Raw genomic sequence first — 26,507 nt, 5'->3', positions numbered from 1 at the left:
AAAAAAAAAAAACTGTTCAGCTAATTACACACTTAAAAATTTCTAGTGTAACCACCAACAGAATAGCAGTGAAGTATATAACTTGAAAATCAGCAAAGGAAAAAAACGTGAAATAAAGGGAAAAATGCAACCTAAAAGAAAATAAAGGATGGGAAAAAGCTTAAAAAACAGAAACCACAAAGTAAACGATGGAAACAAATAATTAGAAGGGTGATAAGTGCTACAAAAGAACACATGATGCTATGAGAAAATATAAGAGACCCAAACTTAAATTTTGGTGGGAAATTAATAGTATGTGCATACACACACACACACACACACGGGGTGTGTGTGTGTGTGTCTGTGTTTACATGCAATTTAGGAGGTGTGAGGGAGGTTTTGTTAGAGAGGTGATGTTTAAAAGACCCGGAAAAAAGAAGAGTAAGTTTTATTTAGAATAAATTGGTGGGGGTAGAGAGTAGCTTCTATAGAGAGGCACGAGAATGTGTGAACGTTCTGAGGCCAGAGTATATGACATATTGAAGAAAATGAGAGACAGCCAGAAAGAGGGCCAAAACGAAAGAGAGACACAAGATGAGACTGGTAGACAGGCGCTGGATTTTGGCAAGTTCAGGATTTTAGATTTTATCCTAAGGACAATAAGAAGCCATTAAAAGGTTTTAAAGCAGATGAGTGGTATGCCTTGATTTGGAATTTTTAAGTATCACCTGTTTCTTCTATGCCTAGAGTCAGAGAATATTAGATTGAAAGCAACATGGATAATCTAGATATATTATGTTCTATTCTTCAGGTTTAATAAAATATGGTATCATCTTTTTTTTTTAAGATTTTATTTATTCATTTGAGACACGGAGAGAGAGAGAGAGAGAGAGAGAGAGAGAAAGCATGAGCAGGGAGAGAGGCAGAGGGAGAGGAAGAGGGAGAAGCAGGCTCCCTGCCAAGCCAGCAGCTCAATGTGGGGCTGGATCCCAGGACCCCGGGATCATGACCTGAGCTGAAGGCAGATGCCCAACATCTGAGCCACCCAGGCGCCCAAAATATGGTATCATCTTAAACACAGGACATAACATTTTCTTTTATGTCTTTAGCCTTGGAAAACAAAAGCTCAGCACTGAAAAACAAGATGGATAATTTTATTGCCTTCATTGGCGGACACAGAAATACCTTCTGAACTGAACTATAAAAACTGTTCCATATTTTCCTCATAGAACAACAGACTCCATTTATAAACAGCATAAACATCACATCACAAAACCATAAAGGCCCTCTTAATTACAGTTTAACATCTCAGCTGACAACTTCACCTACCTTAATTTCAGCCAAGAAACCAGACAAGTAGTGACAGTAGCAGCAGCAGCAAGAGATACTTAATAAACATATCACTGAAAGTCATGTAAGTTATTCAATGCCCTCTCCCAAATGCTCACTTGAAGCCTAGTTGATATTAGTCTCATACATAATTTTTTTTTTAATCTTACTCAAACTAGAGGATGTGATTTCCAAAGGTTAGCTTACTGGTAGTGCTGTGTAGTAGTAATTTCTGAAAATATTTTTTTTACTTATCTGTTGCCAATTAGCTTGAGGGAAAATAATTCTAAAATGTCAAGATATTACAAGGCAGTGCAATAACAAATGTTCATCATGGTAATATTTCATGTATTGTTTAAGAAAGTATTAAGGTATTTTCCATTCAAAATGATTAAAATAAAAAATTTCATTGCTAAAGAATCATAAATCCAATGATCAAGTCTCAATTCTCATTTTAGTTGTCAGTAGCATTTGAAAACAATGAAGATTTTTAATCTAATAAATTGAACATGTCATATATCACACATGTACTAGGAATACAAAAATGAAAAGACAGGTTCCTGCTTCCAAAGGTATATTATAGTGAAGATAAACATGGAAACAATTGCAATGCAGTGAGAAATTATAAAGAAAGCTCTAGGAGAGTACCACCGGACCTCATGGCAGAAATCAACACCAACAGGGCCAATGACATGCTGTTTCATCTCTGCCCATATTTGATCTTGTTTTGTATAGGACTGGCAAATTCTTCATGAGTATCACAATAATGATAAAGTCTGTAAGTTGCAAATTTCTTCCTGTACTTTAGGAGTTTTTAGTTTGGCCCCAGATTAAGACTGAAATTTAAAAAAAAAAAATGATATGCAAATGTTATTTCTACCTGTTTTTTAACTTGGTGTGCCAGGGCAAAAAAGAATCATTAGTATAAGCAATGCATGACTTACTTCCTTCCAGTTTCTGAGGCTCAGAGTATTTATACAAATCTGTAGAAATGAAAGTGCACAAAGAAATATCTCTAATATTTCAAATACCTGGTTAGAAAGTAAAATGGAGAAGTAAAGGCAATGTTCCCCTCTGGGTAACTACATTTTAAGTCAGTCTAGAGTTTGTAGAAGAGAGGGAAAGGAAAATGAGGAATATGGAAACTGACTTATGAAGAACAATTAAAAAAGATGAAAAGATTTGCCTGGAAAACAGAAGTTTAGGGAGACATAACAGTTTCAATAAATATTTACAGCACTAGTAGAAGGAGTAAATTTTCTCATATTGCTGCAGACAGGAAAGAAGTCCCCAAAAGAGAAATCTTAGAGTTATAATAATTTCTACAAATATTTATAGTACTGTTAAGCAAAATATTGTTGCAGATAGAAAAAATATAAAATAAGGGGTGGATATTTCAGAGATATGAGCTTAATTATCAGAGCTATCAAAGATTTTTTGCAAGTACTTATTATCAATCAGTGGTTGAATTACCAGCTCTTATATGACAGAATAAAAGAACCCTATACTGGGGCAGACGCTGGGTAGGATATTCTTTTGAGTATCTTTTTCTTTGCTTATATGGCTAACTCTGTTCTGACAAGTCTTTTTGCCTATTTTTCTACATAGCTGTGTTTTTCTCATTCACTGTAGTTTTGTTCTGTTATTTGAATGGATTGCCAGTTACATCAGTTATAAATATGGTCTCCATTTGAGGCTTGCATTTTCACTCTGTTCATAGTGACTTTTGTAATAGTTAAGTTTATTTTAATACAGTCAAATTTACAAAATTGTTGTATGGATTGTTATTCTTGCAATCTTAAGAAAGTCTTCCTTATTTTGAGTTCATTAGGATTTAATCCTATATCTTTTTAGTTTTTCTTTTCACGTTTAACCCTATAACCCACTGGAATTACTTTTATGAGTGGTGTGAGGTAGGAATCCTCTTTTTTGTTGTTGTTGTTGCCCTACATGGATAACCAGTTGTCCTGGAACCATTTATTCAATAGGCCATCCTTCCCAGTGATTTATAATGACATCTCTGTCTTGTACCAGATTCCACTAACATCTGGAGAGTTTCCGGACTGCTAATCTGTTTTACTGATTTGTATATGTCCAACAGCACGTTTTAACTGTACTGCATTAAGTAAGTCTTGATATGTTTTAGAGGAACTCCCTCAACCACCATGACTTAAGTTATGCTTAGCTCTTTAAGTATTGCCCATAAATTTTAGGATTGGCAAGTCATTTTTCACAATAAAACCAATGAGAATTTGACTGGAATGACACTGAATCTACAAGCATATTAAGGATGAAATGCCATCTTTTAGCGTCTGTCCATTCATTTAAAATGGAACTTATTTTGGGGGTCTCATTTTCCATCCTTCAATAGTATTACGTTACCCATAAGGTTTGAAGCAGTTTATTAAGTTTCATTCTTTGGTGTTCTGGTGCATTTCTGCTTTTGTTGCTATTGTAAATGAGATTTTTTAAAAACTGGATTGTCTAACTGTGTGGTTGCTGATTTGCAGTAATATATACTGATCTAGTGAGCAGTACCTTTTCTGAACTTTTTATCAGTTCTAAAAGTTTACCTATTCTTTCATACTTTCTACATACACAACCATACTGTTTGTAAGCAGCCACAATTTTGTTCATTCTTTCCTTATAACATATTTATTATTGCTTATTTTCATACTTATGCTACTTAAGTTAGGATCTCTATGGTCTGGAAAATGTTGAAAATTGGTGATCGTATGCATTGTTGTCTTGTCCATTACATCATTAGGGTATGATATTTTTGGTAGTGGCAGTGCACATTTACTCTTAATTTGATGAACATTTTTTATTATAAATGTGTCAACTTTTGTAGAATTTTTCTGTAACTAACGGGATGATATGTTCCTTTTCTCTCTCTCTTTTTTTTTTGTAATGTGGAAAATCACAGAGGTTTTTCAAATGTGGAATCATCTATGCTTCCCTGTCATCATTTATTGTGTTTTTATACTTCATTATATTCACTTTGCTAATATTTATTTAGGATTTTTGTACCTATGTCTCTAAGACTGGTTTGCAACTTTTCTTTCTTTTGCTATTTTTGTCTGTTTTTGGTATAAAGATTATGCCAACATTTCTCTTTTCTATTCTTTAAAATAGTCTGTAAAAGATAGAAATTATCTGTTGCTTTAAGGTTATATGAAGTTTACCTACAAAACCATTTGACTGATAATTTAAAGATTTATAAGTTACACTACCCATAAATTATTCACATTATTTATGGTTAGATTAGCCATTAGATTTATGGATTACATTACCTAATTTAATAAAGTAACACACAGAATGAACAATGGGCTTAAATGAGTACTGTTAAGACATTATAAAGTGAGAATACATGAAAAATGTAAGCACTAGCAAATAAAGACAGAACACAGCTACTACTAGTATAAGCACTTAATTGATTATAGGTAAGAACAGTGAAATCAGGACAAAAATTTTAATTTTTTTTAAAAGATTTTATTTATTTGAGAGAGAGAGAGCGCGAGTGAGCTCCAGTGGGGGGAGAGGCAGAGGGAGAAGAACAAGCAGACTTCCTGCTGAACAGGGAGCCCCAACTGGATGACTGGACGACTGCATGACTGGATGTGGGGGCTCGATCCCAGGACCCTGAGATCATGACCTGAGCTGAAGTCAGATGCTTAACCAACTGAGCCACCCAGGCGCCCCCCCAAATTTTAATTCTTAGGAAAACCATTTGAAATACGGATTTATATCTTCTATCATTACTAATAAAATTCTCCCAAAGTCTATACTGTGTAATAACATACCAGCAGTGAAGTCACGATTACCAAGATATTTAAAAATTGTTTATAACATCTTTATTTCAACATTAAAAATTTTAATTTATGGAAAGATTAGTACAGATATTGGTGTATATACATGCACACACACATGCACACACAAATGCATCAAAGGATATGTGCTCCATTTTTTTTTAGGATATCATGTGCAAGTATGCAAACTTAGAGCCTACCCAATCTATACCACAGAATGGCTTTATAAAAAAAAAATCTAATTTTATTATTCTCTGCTTAAAGCAATCTGTGGCCCTAAGAAAGTCAAAATCTTTAATATTTCCTGTGTAACTTTCTCATAATCTGGTCTCTATCCATTTCTTTGGCTTAATCTATTAACATTCTCTCCCTTGCTCTCTATACTACAAGCCACACTAGACTAAATGATTCCTATAATCATATAAGATAAGAAGTAATCCAACAAAATCATCAAGAAGACTATTTAAGGTATAGATTTATATCCACTATCATTACTCTTTTCAGTCTTCGGATGAAAAGGATGTTCACACACATTATCTGTGCACTTTGCCGAGAATATCACAGTAATTTAAATAATTTACATTATTTGTTTTCTATATATACTTGGGTTTGCCTTATCACTTAAGTTCATAGAATTACAGAATGTAAGGACTGGAAATTGACTTTTAAAAATGTCACTTATTCCAATCACTCATCTAATGCTTTTGAATACCTCTAATGATAAGGCAACCACTTTCCACTTGGAGAAATGTCTATCCTTAGAAATATTTCTGTTTCCATCCAATTTTTAGATCCTAATTCTACTCACTAGGCTATTCAAGGAAGTTCTGCCCTACTTTAATGTAATAGCCACACAAATATTTACAGATAACTATAATGTTACTTCTAAGACTTCTCTTCTGTGGTAGTAAGGAAAAGCAGGTACAGAGTATGGAGACTAGTGCTCGACTATCCTTTATGAGTTCGTTACTTCATATTTAATTTTCACATCGCTCTAATGAGTTTGCTATTAATAACGCCAAATAACAAATGAGGAAACTTAAAGCTCCAATAGGTAAAGTTACTTGTTCAAGTAATTAGGTAGCAGAGCTGGTCAACCACAAGTCTGTCAGATACCAAAACCTTTTAGTCTCATTAGAACACTGAACTGCCTTTGACAAAGAGCTCTAAGAGGATATGAAACACAGAAAAGCAAAAAAAAAAAAAAAAAAGCAAAATTATAAAAATCCTATGCCTTCTACTTTCCAAAATTGTGTTGATATTTTTTCCTCAAGCCTCGTATCATAGTCATTTTTGACATTTCTGCTTATAAACTGTCTAATTATTATCTTAATATTTCTCAGACCTTTCTACATAAGTAAACTCCCACAACCTAAAATTAGGGAAGCAAAAAGAGAAAATCATTTCCATATTTCATCCCCTCTCAATTTTAATCTGTTTTATACAATGAAATGACTATCTTCTTTAAACACTGACTAGATACTCTTCTTTAGAGCCCAAACACACACTGTCTTCTGTGATCAAATCTAATGATGATATTTTCCTGACTTCAAGGACTGACAACACTATCCCTAACCTGTGTTAACAAAAGATACCTGTTCTCTCTTCTCCAGGCAAACAATATTTGGCACCCCCCAAGAAGCACTTAAAAGGTCCTTCCTTCCTTTCCTCTGTAAATCATGGCTCTTCTTCAATGAACTGTTAGATAAGTCCAACATAGCCTTCATCATTCAGACTTCTTATGAAAAATGTATCTCTATATACTTAATTGCATGATTATATTTATCACATATATTAACTTTTCTTCTTCCTCAGTTACATCATAAATAATTGAAAAAAAAATCATCTATTTTTTTTTCACCTAAGTGTAAAAAACTGAATAGCAAGTGCTTAGTGTTCTCAGCTATACATTTTAAAAATAATTTATACAGCTCTTTATTTGTATTCTTTGCTTTTAAGCTGCTTGTTAAGATTCTCTCACCATACATTTTATTGTGAAAAGAGACCAAGAGCAACTCAAATTTCCTCTTTTATAAACAAAGTCAAATATAAAATTCAGCACTTCCCTCTATGTCATATAGGTTACTTGCAAGTAATATTACTTCTAAAATACATTTTCTTTATGAATGTAAAGCTTTATGTATATTAAATACTAAAACATAAAATTATGAATCACACACACACACACACACACACACACACACACATACACCACAAAATCTTACCTTGCTGAGTATTTTGTTCTTGCATTCGATTCACAGTGAGGTCTAAGGGGCCTTCCTGTTCTTCCTGAAGGGAGTTTTCTGCTTGATTCATTTGGATACTTTTACATATTAGACTTGGTCCAATTGAACCATTTCTATTTTCTTGAATTTTACCACTTTTTGAAATATACTCAATTGCAAACTGACGTATCATCTTTTTCATTAATTCCTGAGCAACTAAGGGAATGTTAGGATCACAGTTCTGAGGAAGATCTAGGGAAGAAATAAAGATGATAGGCATTAAAAAAGAGAAATGGAAAATACCAATACTTAAACTTATTTTTATTAAAAATTAATGGTTTCAGAAGTCTTCAGTTCAGTCCACAATTGCTAATGGCTTCTAGGACTTAGCAATAGAAACCTTGTAGATTTAATTAGTATTATATCAACCCAAACTTGGCATATTTAATCATTTCTTTTTTTTTAAAGATTTTATTTATTTATTTGAGAGAGAGAGAATGAGAGATAGAGAGCACGAGAGGGAAGAGGGTCAGAGGGAGAAGCAGACTCCCTGCCGAGCAGGGAGCCCGATGCGGGACTCGATCCCAGGACTCCAGGACCATGACCTGAGCCGAAGGCAGTCGTCCAACCAACTGAGCCACCCAGGCGCCCATATTTAATCATTTCTTAAAAACAAACATTTTCCAGGGCATCTGGGTAGCTCAGTCAGTTGAGCATCCCACTCTTGATTTTGGCTCAGGTCATGGTCTCAGGGTTGTGAGATGAATCCCCAAGAAGGGCTCCCCGCTAAACGCGGAGTCCACTTGAGATTCTCCTGCTCCGTCCCCTTTTGCCCCTCCCACCACATGCGCCTGTGTTCTCTCAAATAAATAAATAAACAAATAAATAAAATCCTCGAATGACAACAACAACAAAAAACCCAAACATTTTCAGTCCCAAACTTAAATACAGAAGAAGAATTAGACATAGAACAGCAGCTTATTTTCAGGGTTTTAATTCAAATGTATTCTACTAGATATTAAAACACTTAGAATGTGAACATAACTGGTGCAGCCACTCTGGAAAACAGTATAGAGGTTCCTCAAAGAGTTGAAAATAGAGCTACCCTATGAGCCAGCAACTGCACTACTGGCTATTTACCCCAAAGATACAAATGTAATGATCCAAAGGGACACCTGCACCCCAATGTTTACAGCAGCAATGTCCACAATAGCCAAACTATGGAAAGAGCCCAGATGTCCACCAACAGATGAATGGATAAAGATGTGGAATACACACACACACACACACACACACACACACACACACACACAATGGAATATTATGCAGCCATCAAAAAATGAACTCTTGCCATTTGCAACAACGTGGATGGAACTAGAGGGTATTATGCTAAGTGAAATAAGTTAATCAAAGAAAGACAATTATCATATTATCTCACTTATATGTAGAATCTGAGAAACAAGGCAGAGGATCATAGGGGAAAAGCAGAAAAAATGAAACAAGACGAAAGCAGAGAGGGAGACAAACTGTTAAGAGACTCTTAATCTCAGGAAACAAACTGAGGGTTGTTGGAGGGGAGGGGGGTATGGGAGGGATAGGGTGGCTGGGTGATGGACATTGGGGAGGGTATGTGTTGTGGTGAGCTCTGTGAATTGTGTAAGACTAATGAATCATAGACTTTTACCCCTGAAACAAATAATACATTATATGTTAATTAAAAAAAAGGAATGTGAACATAAATTCTAACTACTCAATTTGTAACCTAATATACAAAGTAAGTGCATGCATTAACTATTCAACAAAACATCTAAACTCTTATAAGTATTTATTACCATTAAATTGTTCAATTCTGTCAAATATGTATTCCATATATAACCCGAATGTCATCATCAAAAATTTTCCTTTCCTCAACTTATATTGAGAAATTTCAATCATAAAGAAACTAAAGTGATATAGGCAGCCTCTACCAAGATTCAAGAATTGTTAGTATCTTCCATATTCACTTTTTAAACTTTTTTTAATTTGTAGAACCGCTGAAAGTGTAGTGTAGAATTACATTTCACTAAGTATTTCAGCATGCATCTACTAAGACTCTCTATAAAACACAGCAATACCCATTGTTGAGGGTCTTAATCAATCCCTGACCCCAAAACATGTTGATCAGCTACAACTACAATGAAGGTCAGTAGTGATACACACTTCTACTTGAAGAGTAGATACAACAACTGAATGATTTTATATACAACAACAACTGAATGATTTTATATAAGAGGTGTATAATAAGGACAACTTGTAAACATAGTATATAATAGTAATAAGGAGTTTTGGTATTGAGGAAAGTGGGTGGGTGGTGGCTTTTTCACACACACACTTTTGGCCTCACTCTAATCCTTTTATTTACTCTGCTCCTTCAGAGGCAGAACTATAGGTAAATTGGGAAGGGTGACTATGCAGACGTGATTAGGCTCCATAACTCTTCCTCTTAGAAGTGAAACTAGAGATACTAATTCTTTGCTCTTTAAATACCTTAACTCAGAGGGGGAGACGAACAATGAGAGACTATGGACTCTGAGAAACAAACTGAGGGTTCTAAAGGGGAGGGGGGTCGGGGGATGGGTTAGCCTGGTGATGGGTATTAAAGAGGGCACATACTGCATGGAGCACTGGGTATTATACGCAAACAATGAATCATGGAACACTACATCAAAAACTAATGGTGTAATATATGGTGATTAACATAATAAAAAAAAAGGAAAAAAAAATACCTCAACTCTTACCCAGGCAGAGCAGTGTTATGTAAATAGGCCTGCTCTGATCCAGGGCTGTCTGAGACTGAAGGAGTAAGTCTCTTTAGTTTTGGGGTTCAACATTAACTGGAGCACATGTCTAAGAAATCTGAAGGCAAGTTCCCCAACTAACATCTACAATTATAGATACACGACTGTAAAATGCAAGATGGTTTGAAACCATGTAATATATGGAGGTGAGGAAAGGCAACAAACTACTTCCATCATGACCACCACCAAATTTGGTAGCAAAATGTGATCTGGGCTGAAACGAATCTATGGTCCTGCAGAAATATCAATACATTTAATCACAGGGTGTTGTTTTGGAGATGTTATAAAATAAACATGCTTATATTACCTCTTTCAAAACAAAAAAATCTTGAATTCTGATAAAACATCTGAGAGAAGAAACTGGGGGCCAAAAAAATGTGACATTTTAGCCTTCACACTTATTTTTCCTTTAGAACCCAGGAGGGAAGAGAGGCACTATTGTTTTTACATACTGGGGAAAAAAGGACTTAGCTATAGGTTGGAATCTTAGCCATCCTTATGAACTTAGGGTAGTTTCATATCCCTTCCAGGTTTTAATTTCTCTGTTCATAAAAATGGAAATGATAACAGAACCTTCAAAATTATAATAGGACCGTACTCACAGGATATTTTAAGGTTATGTAAGATTGTAGATAAAATACTTAATTCCTGTACTTGGCATTTTAACAATCTAGTAAACATTACCATTAAGATGTAGACTGAGTAGTTATATTTATTTAAGTCACAAAATGCCAAATAAGTAAAAATATTAACTAGGTTAATATAAAATTATTAGCTAACTGGGAGAATACAAAGGACCTAACTTCTAAGTATATTTGATACTTTTTGGTCGAGAATAGATAGTATTATTAGCACATGTACCCTAAATGACATGGCTTACCAAAACAAATATCCATGTTGTATATAAAAACTCCCAATTTATACGATTTCTTGATTATTACCTCCAGGCATCTTTGAAGGCTTCTGTGAACATTCTTCTCCATCTTTTTCCAAACTTAATTTTGCTTTGTATTATGTGTTAAAAGGAGATACTGGATTTACTTCTTGTAGATATTTTAACTGTGCTATAATTTATTGACTAATGACACCTTATAAATTCAAAATAATTAAATTCACCAAAAAAGAACAGAAACATACTGGAGCTATAACTTTAGGGTTGAGTTTAGAGCTAAGTTTAAAGCAGAATACATTGTGCTACTCTATTTTTTTTTCATGTTCTCAGTTTCTGGCCCTTTATATTGGGGAATAAGTATATGTTTAATTAATTAAAAAAAGAGAAAGCCAAAGAGACAAAGAAAATGCTGATTAGCTAGAGCCTTCTAGATTATGTGTACAAGCTGTCATAACTATAAAAAAGCAAACGAGTTAACTAGAGATACCGACCAGGAATTTTAATGTTTCCAAAGGTCAGGCAAGTAATAAATATTTGGCCAGAAGAGAGAATGCTGCCACACAGAAATAGTGTCTACTGTCCCCAAGAAGACAGAAATAACTTATTTTTTGCCCTATCTCTTAATTTTTCGAACCTAATTCAGAAGTTTAACAAGCTTTTTGTAATAGCCAGTTTCAAGATAGTCCTCAACGATTCCAACCTTCTGGCTTCATTCTGTTGTGTAGCCCCTTCCATGCTGCATCGGTGGTGGTATGGGTGAGTAACAGCATACTAAAGAAGTCTGTCACTTCCAAGATCAAGTTTAGAAGAATGTGATTTCTATCTTGGATACCCTTGAATGTTAGTGTTTGCAGTCACCTCCCTCCCCCATCCCTACTCTGTCCTTCAATCTCTGTCTCTTATCACTCCCTCTGGAGGAAGCCATACTGTTAGCTCTATGGGGAGGCTCAGGAGAGGAACTGAAGTCCCCTGCAAACAACCAGTGAGTGACCTTGAAAGAAGATATTCCAGATCAATGAAATCCCAGATGACTATAATCCTAGCTGACCCCTTGACGGCAGCCAAACATCCAGCTATGCTACTCTGAGATTCCCAGCTCAGAGAAAATATGAGATAATAGTTTGTTTTAAACTGCTAAATTTTGGGGCGCCCGGGTGGCTCAGTCGTTAAGCGTCTGCCTTCGGCTCAGGTCATGATCCCAGGGTCCTGGGATCGAGCCCCGCATCGGGCTTCCCCTGCTCAGCAGGGAGCCTGCTTTTCCCTCTCCCCCTGCCCCTGCTTGTGTTCCCTCTCTCACTGCGTCTCTATCAAATAAATAAATAAAATCTTTAAAAAAAAATAAACTGCTAAATTTTGGGGATAATTTGCTAAATAGTAATAATAAATAATAAAGATTTTGGTACACGTTAGTGGGATGTTGCTGTAATAAAAGTCTAAAATGTAGGTTTGGCTTTAGAACCAGGCAGTGAGCTTTGGAGAGAATTAACAATGTAAGCCAAAAAGTACCTTGAAGAAGTTGTTAATAGGAGCTTCATGGTTTTTGATAAGATGTGTAGGGTGAGGATATGTAGGACAATGAGGTAAATGTTACTGGAAAGTAGAGGAAAGAATATACTTATTTTGTAGTGGCAGAAAGTTTTATAACACTGTTTGCAGTAACTTCAAAAGTAGAAAATATCCCTAATAAATTGGGTGATCTATTAGGGAAATCTCTAAGCAAAGCAAAGTGCCCTCTGGTTTCTTCTTGCTAATTACAGTAAAATGTAAGAAGGGAGATAGACTAAAGGAAGAACTGTTAAACATAAAGAAACTAGGTCTTGATTATTTTGAAAATTTTCAGATACACATATAGCAAATGAGGCTAAAATTAAGAAAGGTTGAGCTAAGACCAAATCAGGGGAACAGCCAGGAAAACATCTTAAAAAAAATGATGGTTTTTCTCCAGATCTGACTCTCTTAATAATGTTGTGGGATTCATGTGGATTTTTAATTTTAATTTTTTTTGTGTGTGGGGTATTATTCCTTTAAACGAAAGAACTCTGGAGTTAACCAAATCTTGGCTAAATCTCAGTAAGAAGAGTAAGCTGAATAACTTTTAAATTGCTTTATTCCCATCCTCCCTCCCTACTTTTGAAGAAGCCTGTCCCAAGGCAAAGACTGACAATATTATGGTTCTAGATATCCCTGTCCAATCATTAGCTGACCACTAAGTTAACTAAGCAGAGATGTTAATAGCCACACAATACAAAGAATACTGACTTTACAAAATTAATCAGAAAAGTCATTAAACAAACAAACAACACATAGCAACAAAACCTGAGGTGGGGGATACTCTGATTTCTACCAGTGTCACATTGTATTATTTAAAATATCCAGGTTTTTAAATAAAACATTACAAGAAATGCAAAAAAACAAGAAAGTATGGCCCATACACAGGAAGACTAAATCAACAGAAAATGTCTCTGAAGAAACCCAGATACTGAACTTACTAGACAAAAACTTTAAATCAGATATTTTAAATATGTTCAAAGACCTAAAGGAAACCATGTGTAAAGGACTAAAGGGAAGTATCAGGAGAGTATCTCAGCAAATAAAAAATAAAGTTTTTAAAAAGAAACAGCTAGAAATTCTAGAGTTGAAAAATACACTAATTAAAATACAAAATTCACTAGGATGGATACAACAATATATTTGAACTGGCATAAAAGAGAATCAGTGAATTTGAAAATAGGCCCATTGAGATTACCCATTCTGAGGAAAGAGAGAAAAGAAGGAAAGGAGAGCAGGAAGGAGGGAAGGAAGGAAGGCAGGCAGGCAGGTAGGTGACAGGAGCGCACAGGAGGGGAGGAATAAAGAAAAAAAGAAAGAAAAATAAACAGTCTCAGAAACCAATGGAATACCATCAAGTGTACCAACATTCACAATGGCAGTCCCAGAAGGAGAGGAGAGAAAGAAGCACAAAGGGTAACTGAAGAAATGACAATGTCTCAAATTTGGTGAAAAACCATTACCTACATATCCTAGAAGCACAACAAACTCCAAGTAGGATAAACTCAAAGAGAACCACATTTAGATGCATTCTAATCAAATGGTCAGAAACCAAAGACAAAGAGCAAGTCCTAAAAGCAGCAAGGAAAAAAACTCAATTCATCACATGCAAGATCCTCAATGAGATTAACAGCCAATATCACACCAGAACCCATAACGGCCAGAAGGCAGTGAGATGACATATTCAAGGAACTGAAAGAAAAAAGAGTGTCAACCAAGAATTTCATATTCAGAAAAAGTATCCTTTGAAAACACAGGAGAAATTTAGATATTCTCAAATAAACAAAAACAGAAAACTTGCTTCAAGCAGGCCTGACTTAATAAAAGGACACTGGACAGTAACTCAGATCCACACAAAGAAATAATAAGCATCAGTACAGTAACTATATAGGTAAAATACAGTATAAATGTATTTTAGTAAATTATAAATGTATTTTTTGTTTGTAACTTTTTTCATATCTAATTCAGAAGTGATAAAGCAGTAATTATAAATTTCTCTCAGTGGGCAATGTATAAAGATGTAACATGGAAGATAAAAACAGCACAGAGGAGAGAAAATGAAATGGAGACATACAGGATCAAACCATAAGAGAATCTCTTATGGTTTGTCTCCCCTCTCTGATTTTGTCTTGTTTTATTTTTCCCCTCCCTTCCCCTATGCTCTTGTTTTTTTTTTTTCCCAATGCTTATCTTTTATTGGAACATAATGTGCCTACATAGCAAGTACTTGATAAATGTCTGCTGAATGACCAAATGATTCCCAGGATGAATTAGCTCAAAGTCCAAATACAGCGAGGGGTGGGGGGATTCCCAGCTGGTAAGCCATCTAGGCTTTGATCAAAGAGATACATCTTGAAAGTTTTATGTTAGAATAATAATCCCACACATCTGATTTCTGTGGAATGAGTGAGCCCCATCTCTAGCTGCTCTCCCCACCACAATCACAGCAGTCAGATAAAGTTGAGGAGTTTATTAGCGAAATATGAGAGGCAAAGATACCCCAAGTGACAGAAAGAAAATACTGAAAATATCCCTTCAAGCCAAGTAGGGGTCTGGCCATGACCTCCCCAAAAGGACAAGAACCTGGTGAGTTAGCAACAACATTCTCTGGTGGCCACCTTGCCAGGGCATAAGTGTCTCAGCCAGGACTGCCTCCCACCCGCCACCAAAGATGGAAAGGAGACAAAGACTGTTTATAGAATCAATCTAGAGGCAATCAGAGATGTAAGGAAAGTATGAGAAAGAAAGAGAGGTGGGGAGGACCTTAACAAAGAGTCCCAGGAATTTGGCACTGAGTGCCTCAAATACACTGACAAACAGTTCTACAAAATGTTACTTAAAAGGTAAAATGCCTAATGTTCGTTCCAATGGCTCCCCTGGACATCTTTCCACATGCCACATCACACACCAATGTACATGGTAGAGCCCAAAGGCCATGATTTTGAAGAGAAACAAGAATAAGCCCTGTTGCTCTTTAAGGAAAGAGGAAGGAGCTGAGGCTGCTGGGGCCTTTCCCACGTTGGCCTGTGTTCCAGAAAGCAACTTCCCAGCAGCAGCATGGCATAGTTCTAGGTGAGGGTCTCACCTTTTGTCACCTGTGCTTGAAAGTACTCTATTCTCCATTCAAGGGCTGTCAATTTCTCATTTAGTGTTGCAAGTACTGAATGACAAGACGTATCGAACGAACTGATAAATTCCTCAATTTTCTTGATGCTGCTGTTGATGACCTCAATATATTCCAGGTTTGCCCAGTCCTGGTGAATCTCGCTGCACCAGGTCCTCTTGACCCACCATGGCTGCCGCCTGAAGAGGACTTCTGTCTTGTTTCTTAAATTCCACATATCAGTGAGATCATATGATACTTCTTTCTCTGACTGACTTATTTCACTTAGCATAATACCCTCTAGTTCCATCCACGTTGTTGCAAATGGCAAGAGTTCATTTTTTGATGGCTGCATAACATTTCATTGTATATATATACCACATCTTCTTTATCCATTCATCTGTTGATGGACATCTGGGCTCTTTCCATAGTTTGGCTATTGTGGACATTGCTGCTGTAAACATTGGGGTGCAGGTGTCCCTACATTTCTGGTAAATACCCAGTAGTGCAGTTGCTGGATCATTGGGTAGCTCTATTTTCAACTTTTTGAGGAACCTCCATACCGTTTTCCAGAGTGGTTGCACCAGCTTGCATTCCCACCAACAGTGTAGGAGGGTTCCCCTTTCTCCGCATCCCTGCCAACATCTGTCATTTCCTGACTTGTAATTTTAGCCATTCTGACTGGTGTGAGGTGGTATCTCATTGAGATTTTGATTTGGATTTCCCTGATGCCCAGTGATGTGGAGCACTTTTTCATGTGTCTGTTGGCCATTTGGATGTCTTCTTTGAAGAAATGTCTGTTCATGTCTTCTGCCCATTTTTGATTGGATTATTTGTTCTTTGGGTGTTGAATTTGGTAACTTCTTTATAGATTTTGGATACTAGCCCTTTATCTAATAAGACATTTACAAATACCTTCTCCCATCCCATCAGCTATCTTTTGGTTTGGTCGACTGTTTCCTTTGCTGTGCAAAAGCTTTTTATCTTGATGAAATCCCAATAGCTCATTTTTGCCTTTGTTTCCCTTGCTTTTGGAGATATGTCTAGCAAGAAGTTGCTGTGGCCAAAGTCAAAAAGGTTGCTGCCTGTGTTCTGCTCTAGGATTTGGATGGATTCCTGTCTCACAAATTACATCTTTCATTCATTTTGAGTCTATTTTTGTGTATAGTATAAGAAAATGGTCCAGTTTCATTCTTCTTCATGTGGCTGTCCAGTTTTCCAAACACCATTTGTCGAAAAGACGGTCTTTTTTCGATTGGATATTCTTTCCTGCTTTGTTGAGGATCAGTTGACCATAGAGTTTGAAGGTCCATTTCCGGGTTCTCTATTTTGTTCCATTTATCTATGTGTCTGTTTTTGTGCCAGTACCATACTGTCTTGATGATGAAAGCTTTGTTGTTGTTGTTGTTGTTTAAGATTATATTTGACAGAGAGAGAGAGAGAGAGCACAAGCAGGGGGAGCAGCAGACAGAGGGAGAGGGAGAAGCAGGCTTCTCGCCAAGCAAGGAGCCCGATGTGAGGCTCAATCCCAGGATCCTGGGATCATGCCTTGAACCAAAGGCAGATGTTTAACTGACTGAGCCACCCAAGTGCCCTGATGAATAAACCTTTGCAATAGATGTTGAAGTCTGGCATTGTGATGCTACCAGCTTTGATTTTCTTTTTCAATATTCATTTGGCTATTCAGGGATTCTTCGGGTCCCATACAAATTTTAGGATTATTTGTTCCACCTCTGTGAAAAAAATTGCTGATATTTTGATAGGGGTTGCATTGAATGTATAGATAGCTCTAGGTATCATAGACATTTTAACAATATTTGTTCTTCCAATCCATGAGCATGGAACATTTTTCCATTTCTTTGTGTCTTCCTCAATTTCTTTCATGAGTGTTATATAGTTTTCAGAGTACAGATCCTTTACCTCTTTGGTTAGGTTTACTCCCAGGTATCTTACGGTTTGGGGTGCAATTGTAAATGGGATCGATTCCTTAATTTCTCTTTCTTCTGTCTCATTGTTAGTGTATAGAAATGCAGCTGATTTCTGTGCATTGATTTTATATCCTGCCACTTTGAATTCCTGTATGAGTTCTAGCAATTTTGGCGTGGAGTCTTTTGGGTTTTCCACATAGAGTATCATGCCATCTCTGAAGAGAGAGTCTGACTTCTTCTTTGCCAATTTGGATGCCTTTTCTTTCTTTTTGTTGTCTGACTGCGGAGGCTAGGACTTCTAGTATTATGTTGAACAACAGTGGTGAGAGTGGGTATCCCTGTTGTGTTCCTGACCTTAGGGGAGAAGCTCTCGGTTTTTCTCGGTTCAGAATGGTATTTGCTGTGGGCTTTTCGTATATGACTTTTATGATAATTGAGGTATGTTCCTTCTATCCCTACACTGTGCAAGGTTTTAATCAAGAAAGGATGTTTTACTTTGTCAAATGCTTTTCCTGCATCTATTGAGAGGATCATATGGTTCTTGTCCTTTCTTTTATTGATGTGATATATCATGTTGATTGATTTGTGAATGCTGAACCACCTTGCATCCCAGGAATAAATTCCACTTGGTCGTGGTATATAATCCTTTTAATGTAGTGTTGGATCCCACTGGCTAGTATCTTGATGAGAATTTTTGCATCCATGTTCATCAGGGATATTGGTCTGTAATTCTCCTTTTTGGTGGGGTCTTTGTCTGGTTTTGGAATCAAGGTAATGCTGGCCTCACAGAAAGAGTCTAGAAGCTTTCCTTCTACTTCGATTTTTTTAAACAGCTTCAGAAGAATAGGTATTAATTCTTATTTAAATGTTTGGTAGAATTCCCCTGGGAAGCCATCCATTCCTGGGCTCTTGTTTGTTGGGAGATTTCTGATGACTGCTTCAATTTCCTTGCTGGTTATGGGTATGTTCAGATTTTCTATTTCTTCCTGTTTCAGTTTTGGTAGTTTATATGTCTCTAGGAATGCATCCGTTTCTTCCAGACTGCCTAATTTATTGGCATACAGTTGCTCATAATATGTTCTTATATTTGTTTGTATTTCTTAGGTGTTGGTTGTGATCTCCCCTCGTTCATTCATTTTTTTGGGGGGTCCTTTCTTTTTTCTTTTTGATAAGTCTGGCCAGGGGTTTATCAATCTAATTAATTCTTTCAAAGAACCAGCTCCTAGTTTCATTGATCTGTTCTGTTCTTTTGGTTCTATATCATTGATTTCTGCTCTAATCTTTATTAATTCTCATCTCCTGCTGGGTTTAGGCTTTATTTGCTGTTCTTTCTCCAGCTCCTTTAGTTGTAAGGTTAGGTTGTGTACTTGAGACCTTTCTTGTTTCTTGAGAAAGGCTTGTATTGCTATGTACTTCCCTCAAAAGAGACACTTTAAATTCAATGCTATGTACTTCCCTCAAAAGAGACACTTTAAATTCAAAGATCCAAATATGTTGAAAGAAACAGGATGAAGGGAAAAAAAGACATTATGAAAACATAACCAAAAGGAAGCTGGGGTGATTCTACTAATATCAGGCAAAAATCTATTTTAAGAAAAAAATTGTCAATAAAAACAGAGAAGGTCACTTTATAATAATAAAGTTCAATCTCTTAAGAAGTTTTAATAATTATAAACATATATGTACCTAAGAACAGAGCCCAAAAATACATGAAGAAATAACAGAATTAAAGGAGAAATAAAACATTCAATATTAACCGTTGGAAACTATTCAATAAACCACATTTTAAAAAAAAAGGACTTTATTTATTTATTTAGAGAGTGCACATGAGCAGGGGAGTGGGAGAGGGAGAGAGAAAATCCCAACTAGACTCTACACTGAGCACAGAGCCCTATGCAGGGATCAATCCAGGATCCCAAGATCATGACCTGAGCCAAAATCAAGAGTCAGACACTTAACTGAGCCACCCAGGTACCCCTAAACCACTTTCAATAGTGGATAGAAAATCCAGAAAGAAGATCAACAAACAGAAGACTTCAACAACACTAAATTAACTCTATCTAACAAACATATGTAGCACTCCATCCCAAAACTGCAGAATACATACTTTTGTCAAATGGATGTAGAACCCTATGACCCAGCAATTGCACTATTGGGTATTTACCCCAAAGATACAAATGTAGCAATCCAAAGGGGCACCTGCACCCCAACGTTTATAGCAGCAATGTCCACAATAGCCAAACTATGGAAAGAGCCCAGATGTCCACCGACAGATGAATGGATAAAGAAAATGTGGTATATATAAACAATGGAATATTATGCAGACATCAAAAAATGAAATCTTGCCATTTGCAACTTTGTGGATGGAACTAAAGGGTATTATGCTAAGTGAAATAAGTCAATCAGAGAAAGACAATTATCATATGATCTCACTCATATGTGGAATTTGAGAAACAAGACAGGATCATAGAGGAAGGGAGGGAAAAATGAAACAAGAAGAAATCGGAGAGGGAGACAAACCACAAGAGACTCTTAATCTCAGGAAACAAACTGAGGGTTGCTGGAGTGGTGGGGGGTGGGAAGGATGGGGTGGCTGGGTGATGGACATTGGGGAGGGTATGTGCTATGGTGAGTGCTGTGAATTGTGTAAGACTGATGAATCACAGACCTGTACCCCCGAAACCAGTAATATATTATATGTTAATAATAAAAAATGCATGTAGAAAATCTCTAAGACAGACCAAATGTCAGGCCACAAAACAAAAAGATTAAAAACATAAAAGGTATGTTCTCCAAAATCAAAGGAATAAAACAAGTAACAAAAGGAAATATGGGAAATATACAAATGTAAAAATAAAAATAAAAAACATATTCCTAAACATCTAATAAGTAAAAGATTGGGTCACAAAGAACATTAGGACATACTTAAAGTTTTTTTTTTTTTTTTACACTTTTCTTTTTTAAGATTTTATTTATTTGAGAGAGAGAGAATGAGAGATAGCGCGAGAGGGAAGAGGGTCAGAGGGAGAAGCAGACTCCCCGCTGAGCAGGGAGCCCGATGTGGGACTCAATCCCGGGACTCCAGGATCATGACCTGAGCCGAAGGCAGTCGCTTAACCAACTGAGCCACCCAGGTGCCCCGGACATACTTAAAGTTTAATGAAAAAGAGAATACAACATACCAAAGGGTATGAGATGCAGCTAAAGCAGTGCTTAGGGGCAATTTGTAGCTGTAAACACATATATATAATTTTTAAAGAAATTCAAACCAACAACCCATTAGCCTACCTGCCTTGAGAGAAAAGGAACTGAAAACTAAACCCAAAACAAGCAAAAAGGAGGAAATAAATAAAAGGGAGCAGAAAAAAATATAGAATAGAAAAACAACAGAGAAGATCAATGAAACTAAAAGTTGATTCTTTGAAAAGATCAACAAATTCTCAAGCCTTTAGCTAGACTGACCAAGAAAAGAAAACTAGAGAAGATTTAAGTTGTTAAAAAAAGGAATGAAGAGACATCACCACTAACCTTAAAGAAACACAAAACAGAATCAGAAAATACTATAAAAAATTATACACCAACAAATTAGATATCCTAACTCATGTAACACTGTATGTTAACTATATTAGAATTAAAAAATAATAAAATTTGTAAAAAGAAAAAAACAAATTACAATCCTAGATGAAATGGCTAAATTCTAGAAAGACAAACTACCAAACTGACTCAAAGATTTAATAGAAAATGTAAATAGACCTATAATAAATAAAAACATTGAAATAATAACTAAAAATCTTGCCACAAAGAAAGCCCAGGGACAGATTTACCAGTGAATAGATTAGACATTAAAAAAATTAATGCCAAATCCTTCAAATTTTCTAAGAAAAAGATGAGGAAGGAACACTTCCCAATTCATTCTATGACAGCAATATTAGCCTTATATCAAACTAGAGAAGGAAATCACATAAAAAGAAAATTACCACGCCAAATGAAAACTATCCATTATGAAGAGACACAAAAATCCTAAATAAAATACTATCGAACAGAATCCAGCAACACATAAAAAGAACTATACACCAAGAATTTATCCTAAGAATGCAAGGTCAGCTCAACATATAAAAATGAATCGGTCATTGTAATAAAACATTAATAAGAGATAAGAGCCAAATCTCCACAGATGTAGAAAAGCACTTGAGAAAATCCAGTAAGCTTTCATGCTAAAAACACTGAACAAGTTAGGAATAGAAGAAAACTACCTCAATTTAAGAAAGGGTGCCAATGAAAAATTCACAGGTAACATCACATTTAATGGTGAAAGACAGAAAGCTTTCCACCTAAGATCAGGAACAAGACAAGAATATATGCTCTCACCACTTCTATCCAACATATACTTAGAGGTTCTAGGCAGGGCAATTAGGCAAGAAAAATAAATTAAAGGCATTTAGATTGGAAAGATAGAAGTAAAGCTCTGTTTGTACATAACATAATCTTTAAAAAATATTTTTACTTTAATTCCACTATAGTTAACATACAGTTATATTATTTTCATGTGTACAATATAGTGATCCATAACAATCTTATGTATAGAAATTTCTAAGGAATACAAACACAAAATTTTAGAGCTAATGATTAAGTTTAGCAAGGCTACAGAAAATCATATCAATAAACAAATATCAATTTTATTTCTATACAATGGCACTAAACAATTCCAAAATGACATAAGAAAATAATTCCATTTACAACAGGACCACAAAGAATAAAACACAGAAGTTAACAAAGGAAGTAGAAGTTTTGTATGCTAAAAATGATGAAACTTAAAAACAACCTAAATAAGTAGAAATACATCCTGTGTTCATGAACTGCAAGATGTAATATTGTTAAGATGGTTAATACTCCCCAAAGAGGTTGAACATAATCCCCGTCAAAATCCCAGCTAGCATTTTTGTAGAAATTGGCAGCTTGATCTAAACTTCATATGGAAATGCAAGGAACCCAGAATAGCCCCCAAAAAAATCTTGAAAAAGAAGAACTAAATTGAAGTGTTAGCATGTCCTGATTTTGAAAATTACTATAAAGTGCAATAATCAAGACAAGGTGTTACTGGCATAAAGTTAGACATATAGATGAATGTAATAGAACTGAGCCCCAAAATAAACCCTTATATTTGAAGTCAATTTATTTTTGATATGAGTACCTAGACCATTCAATGGGGGGAAAGAATAGTCTTTTCAACAAAGGTGCTGGGACAACTGGATATTTACATACAAAATGAAGCTAGATCTCTACCTCATACAATATATAATAATTAACTGAAAATGGATCAAAGACCTAAACAGAGGAGCTAAAACCTTAAAAACTTTAGAAGAAAACATATATGTAAATCTTCATAACCTTGGATTGAGGCAACAATTCGTTACACATGACACCAAAAGCACAAGCAACAAAAGAAAAAAATAGATATACTGGATTTGATCAAAATTAAAAACCTTTGTACTTCAAAGGACACTATCAAGAAGCAAAAAGTCCACACAATGGGTGTTAATATTTATAGATCATCTGATAAAAGTCCAGTGTCCACAGTATATAAAGAACTCTTGTTATAAATCAATAAAAAAACAAATGCCCAAATAAAAAATGGCAAATGATTTGAGTAGATATTTTTCCAAAGAATGTTACTAATAGCCAATAAACACATGAAAAAGATGCTTAACATCATTGCTCATGAGGGAAATGTAAATCAAAACCACAAGGAGATATCATTTCATACCCAAAAGGAGCATTATAATAAAAAATGCAGATAAAGTGCTCATGAGGATATGCAGAAATCTGAACCCTCAAACACTGCTCATGAGAATGCAAAATGCTGTAGCCACTTTGGAAAACACAATGGCAGTTTTTCCAAAATGTAAACATATGATGAAGCAAATTCCACTCCAAGGTATATACCCCCCAAAACTGAAAACATATGTCCAAGCAAAAATGAGTACATGAGTGTTCATGGTAGCATTATTCATAACAGACAAAAAGTAGAAACAACCCAAATGAACATGAATTGGTGAATGTAAAGATACATACAACAGAGTATTATTCAATCATAAAAAGGAACGAAGAAGTGACACATACTATAAGGATGAACTTTGAAAATAATATGCTAAATGAAGGCTGTACATTGTATGATTCCATTTATATGAAATGTCTAAAACAGGCAATTTATAGAGACAGAATAGATTTAGTGGTTGCCAGATCCTGGGGGAGGATAGGAAAGGATGAGGAATGAGTGTTAATCTGGTAATGGGTTTCTTTTTTAGGATGATGAAAATGTTCTGGACTCAGATAGCAGTGATGGTTGTAAAACTTGGTGCATGAGTATACTAAAACCCACTAAATTGTATACTTTTTAAAAAGTTAATTTCATAGTACGTGAATTACATCTCAATTAAAAAAAAAAACAGAAAGGAGGGCTAACTCAGCAGAACATGACAGATCCAAGAGCCATAAGGAATTATTCTTAGACCTTGAGATCTAATCAAAGAATTCTCAACTTCTGCCCAGCTGGATTTCAGATTTGCTATGAATAGTGACCTCTGTGTGCACCCCTTTCCCCAATTCTGAATAGGAGTGTTTACAGTGGTTATCCTACACCTGTCCCACCACTCTGTGGGGTGTGTGTGGGAAGGTAGCTTGTCTTTTTATTTTTAAAGGTCTACAGATCAAGATGAACTGTACTTGAAGTGCCGTGCTTAAAGAGCAGCACCCAAAGAACCTTGTTTGCACCTGGAACTAAATTAGTATTGTGAGATAATACTGTAATAACAGTAAGACTTTTGAAGGTCTTGGGCAAAGATGAATATATTTTGCATATAAAGAGATGTGAATCACTGGGAACAGACTGATTCCAACTTCCTTGTATTCACACCTTTGTTTAGTATTCTCCCACAAGGATAGCTAGCATATAATGCCATTGTTTACCAAAGAGGAATAGTGGCTCTTGAAATCATTCTAAGAATACTGATTGGGTTGTCTCAATTATGAGATCATCAATGTGGAATATATGTCATTAATCCAATAAAATGTTTTAAAGGTCATGATAGTGGCATTTTATAATCTTCTCCCATCCCCATTTCCCTTCTCTCCATGTATGACAGCTATAATAACACCGGTTTAGCACTTTATAGAACAAGAACTCTGATGTACAATGGTATCATTTAATGTCAAGAATCATATTAGTACAGATAATGATATAAGGAAAAATAAAAAGGGAAGTAAAGTCCTATAGAACCATTTATGGTACACAGTTTTTGCCCTTGCATTTTTTGTCAAGTATTTTACTTCTAAACATTTCAATCTATAGAAAAATTTAAAGAAGAGTACAGTGTACTTCCACAAAACTTTACCTCTATAGATTCAACAACCGTTGACATTTTGTATCATTTGCTTTACATATACACAAGTTATTTAGGGGTGAAGCATTTGCAGATGTCATGAATTCTTAACATGAAATACTTGGGTAATAAAGAACATTACCACATATAACTATAATGCCATCATCCCTTTCAAGAAATTTAACACAAACAATAATGCCCCCAACTTTCCCAATTATGTCCTTTACAGCCTTTTTTCTCCCCAATTTCAGGATGCAATAAAGAATCACATGTTGTATTTGACTGTCATGTGTCTTCAGTTCTTTTTTCTTTCATGCCATTTAGTTTCTAGCATGTTCCACAATTTGGGTTACATTCCTCATCATTCAGGTTCAGATTAATCATTTTTTATAGGAATAGTACCATAGGTGATATGCCTCCTTGGAGTATCAGTTGGTCCCAGTATCAGTTAATGGGGTTTTGGAATATAGGTGAAGTTTGGTGGCGGGATATCTGGAGCTGATGACCAAGAAAGAATTCTTGGTGCAAAATGGTGGTTTTATTAAAGCACGGGGACTGGACCAGTAGGCAGAAAGAGCTGCTGCACTGGGGTTGAGGGGGTGGCTGATTATATACTTGGGAGTTGAAGGAGGTAATGAAAAGGGAGGTTTTCAAAAGGATTTTCATATGTTCAAGAAGACTCCCAGGATACCAGATGCCATTGTCAGGTTAAGGTGGTTTTTCCTTCTAGCAAGGCATTAATATGAAGACAGTTGGGAGGTTCCTGGATAAATGTCACAGGTATCCCACCGGGGGCTGGGGGGTGGGGGGGTTTGCAGGGTGTCAGCTTATGCTTTGTCTTCAGCTAGCTGCCTGCTCCCTCATCATCAGTGATGCATCTATCACTTGCTTTAAGATGACACCCAACAAATCTCTCCATTGTGAAGTTACCTTTTCTCCTTTGTAATTAGTAATCCATGGAGTAATACTTTAATGGGATTATCCTGTTCGCCAACATTCAACATTCCTCAATAGTTTTAGCATGATTGATGATTCCTGCCAGAATCAATTGTTACACTAGTGATAGCAAAATGGTAATTTTGTAATTCCATTATTCATTCTCTATTTTTATGTAGCATTCTTTAAAATAGTGACTTCCCTTCTGTGAAAACCCTTGTCTTTTGTTATCACTATGGACTCACGGATCGTTTCTTGTTATCCAATGTTATTGTCCATGCCATCGTTATTCATTTTAATGTACAAACTGTTCCAAATTTAGCCAGTGGAAACCCCTTCAAGTTGGTCCTTGTATCCTTTTGATGTATGTCCTGTTTGTGGGGACTTCCTTATTTTTTAGCATATAAGAAGATAGTCCATGTCCACCTTCTACTTTTCCTGTCCCTGATTTAGAATCAACCAATACTGCAAATATCGTATTTTTCCTTTTTGTGGTAGGGAGGACTATTGAGACATCAAGATCTAGATGTTAAGTGTGGTCA

The 26,507-nt window shown here is 35.7% G+C and overlaps 1 protein-coding gene and 1 pseudogene across 5 annotated transcripts in view; both read right to left on the bottom strand.

Annotated features, from left to right (window-relative positions):
- LCORL (ligand dependent nuclear receptor corepressor like) overlaps positions 1-26,507 on the bottom strand; it is a 166,753-nt gene that overhangs the window by 53,520 nt on the left and 86,726 nt on the right. For all 5 annotated transcript variants that reach the window (XM_028087749.2, XM_028087736.2, XM_028087740.2 and 2 more), the window contains exon 5: positions 7,343-7,594. In XM_028087749.2, the coding sequence (XP_027943550.2) occupies positions 7,343-7,594 (252 nt within the window). The remainder of the gene's footprint in view (positions 1-7,342; positions 7,595-26,507) is intronic.
- LOC114196957 (putative protein BRICK1 pseudogene) lies at positions 15,688-15,913 on the bottom strand (annotated as a pseudogene).

The sequence above is a fragment of the Eumetopias jubatus genome, unplaced genomic scaffold, assembly GCF_037043125.1.
Source record: "Eumetopias jubatus isolate StellerSeaLion01/CBP00866 unplaced genomic scaffold, mEumJub1_p1.0 scaffold_2, whole genome shotgun sequence".
Lineage (NCBI taxonomy): Eukaryota > Metazoa > Chordata > Mammalia > Carnivora > Otariidae > Eumetopias > Eumetopias jubatus.
Note: the sequence above shows the minus strand (reverse complement) of the source record. Positions and strands in the feature narration are given on the sequence as shown.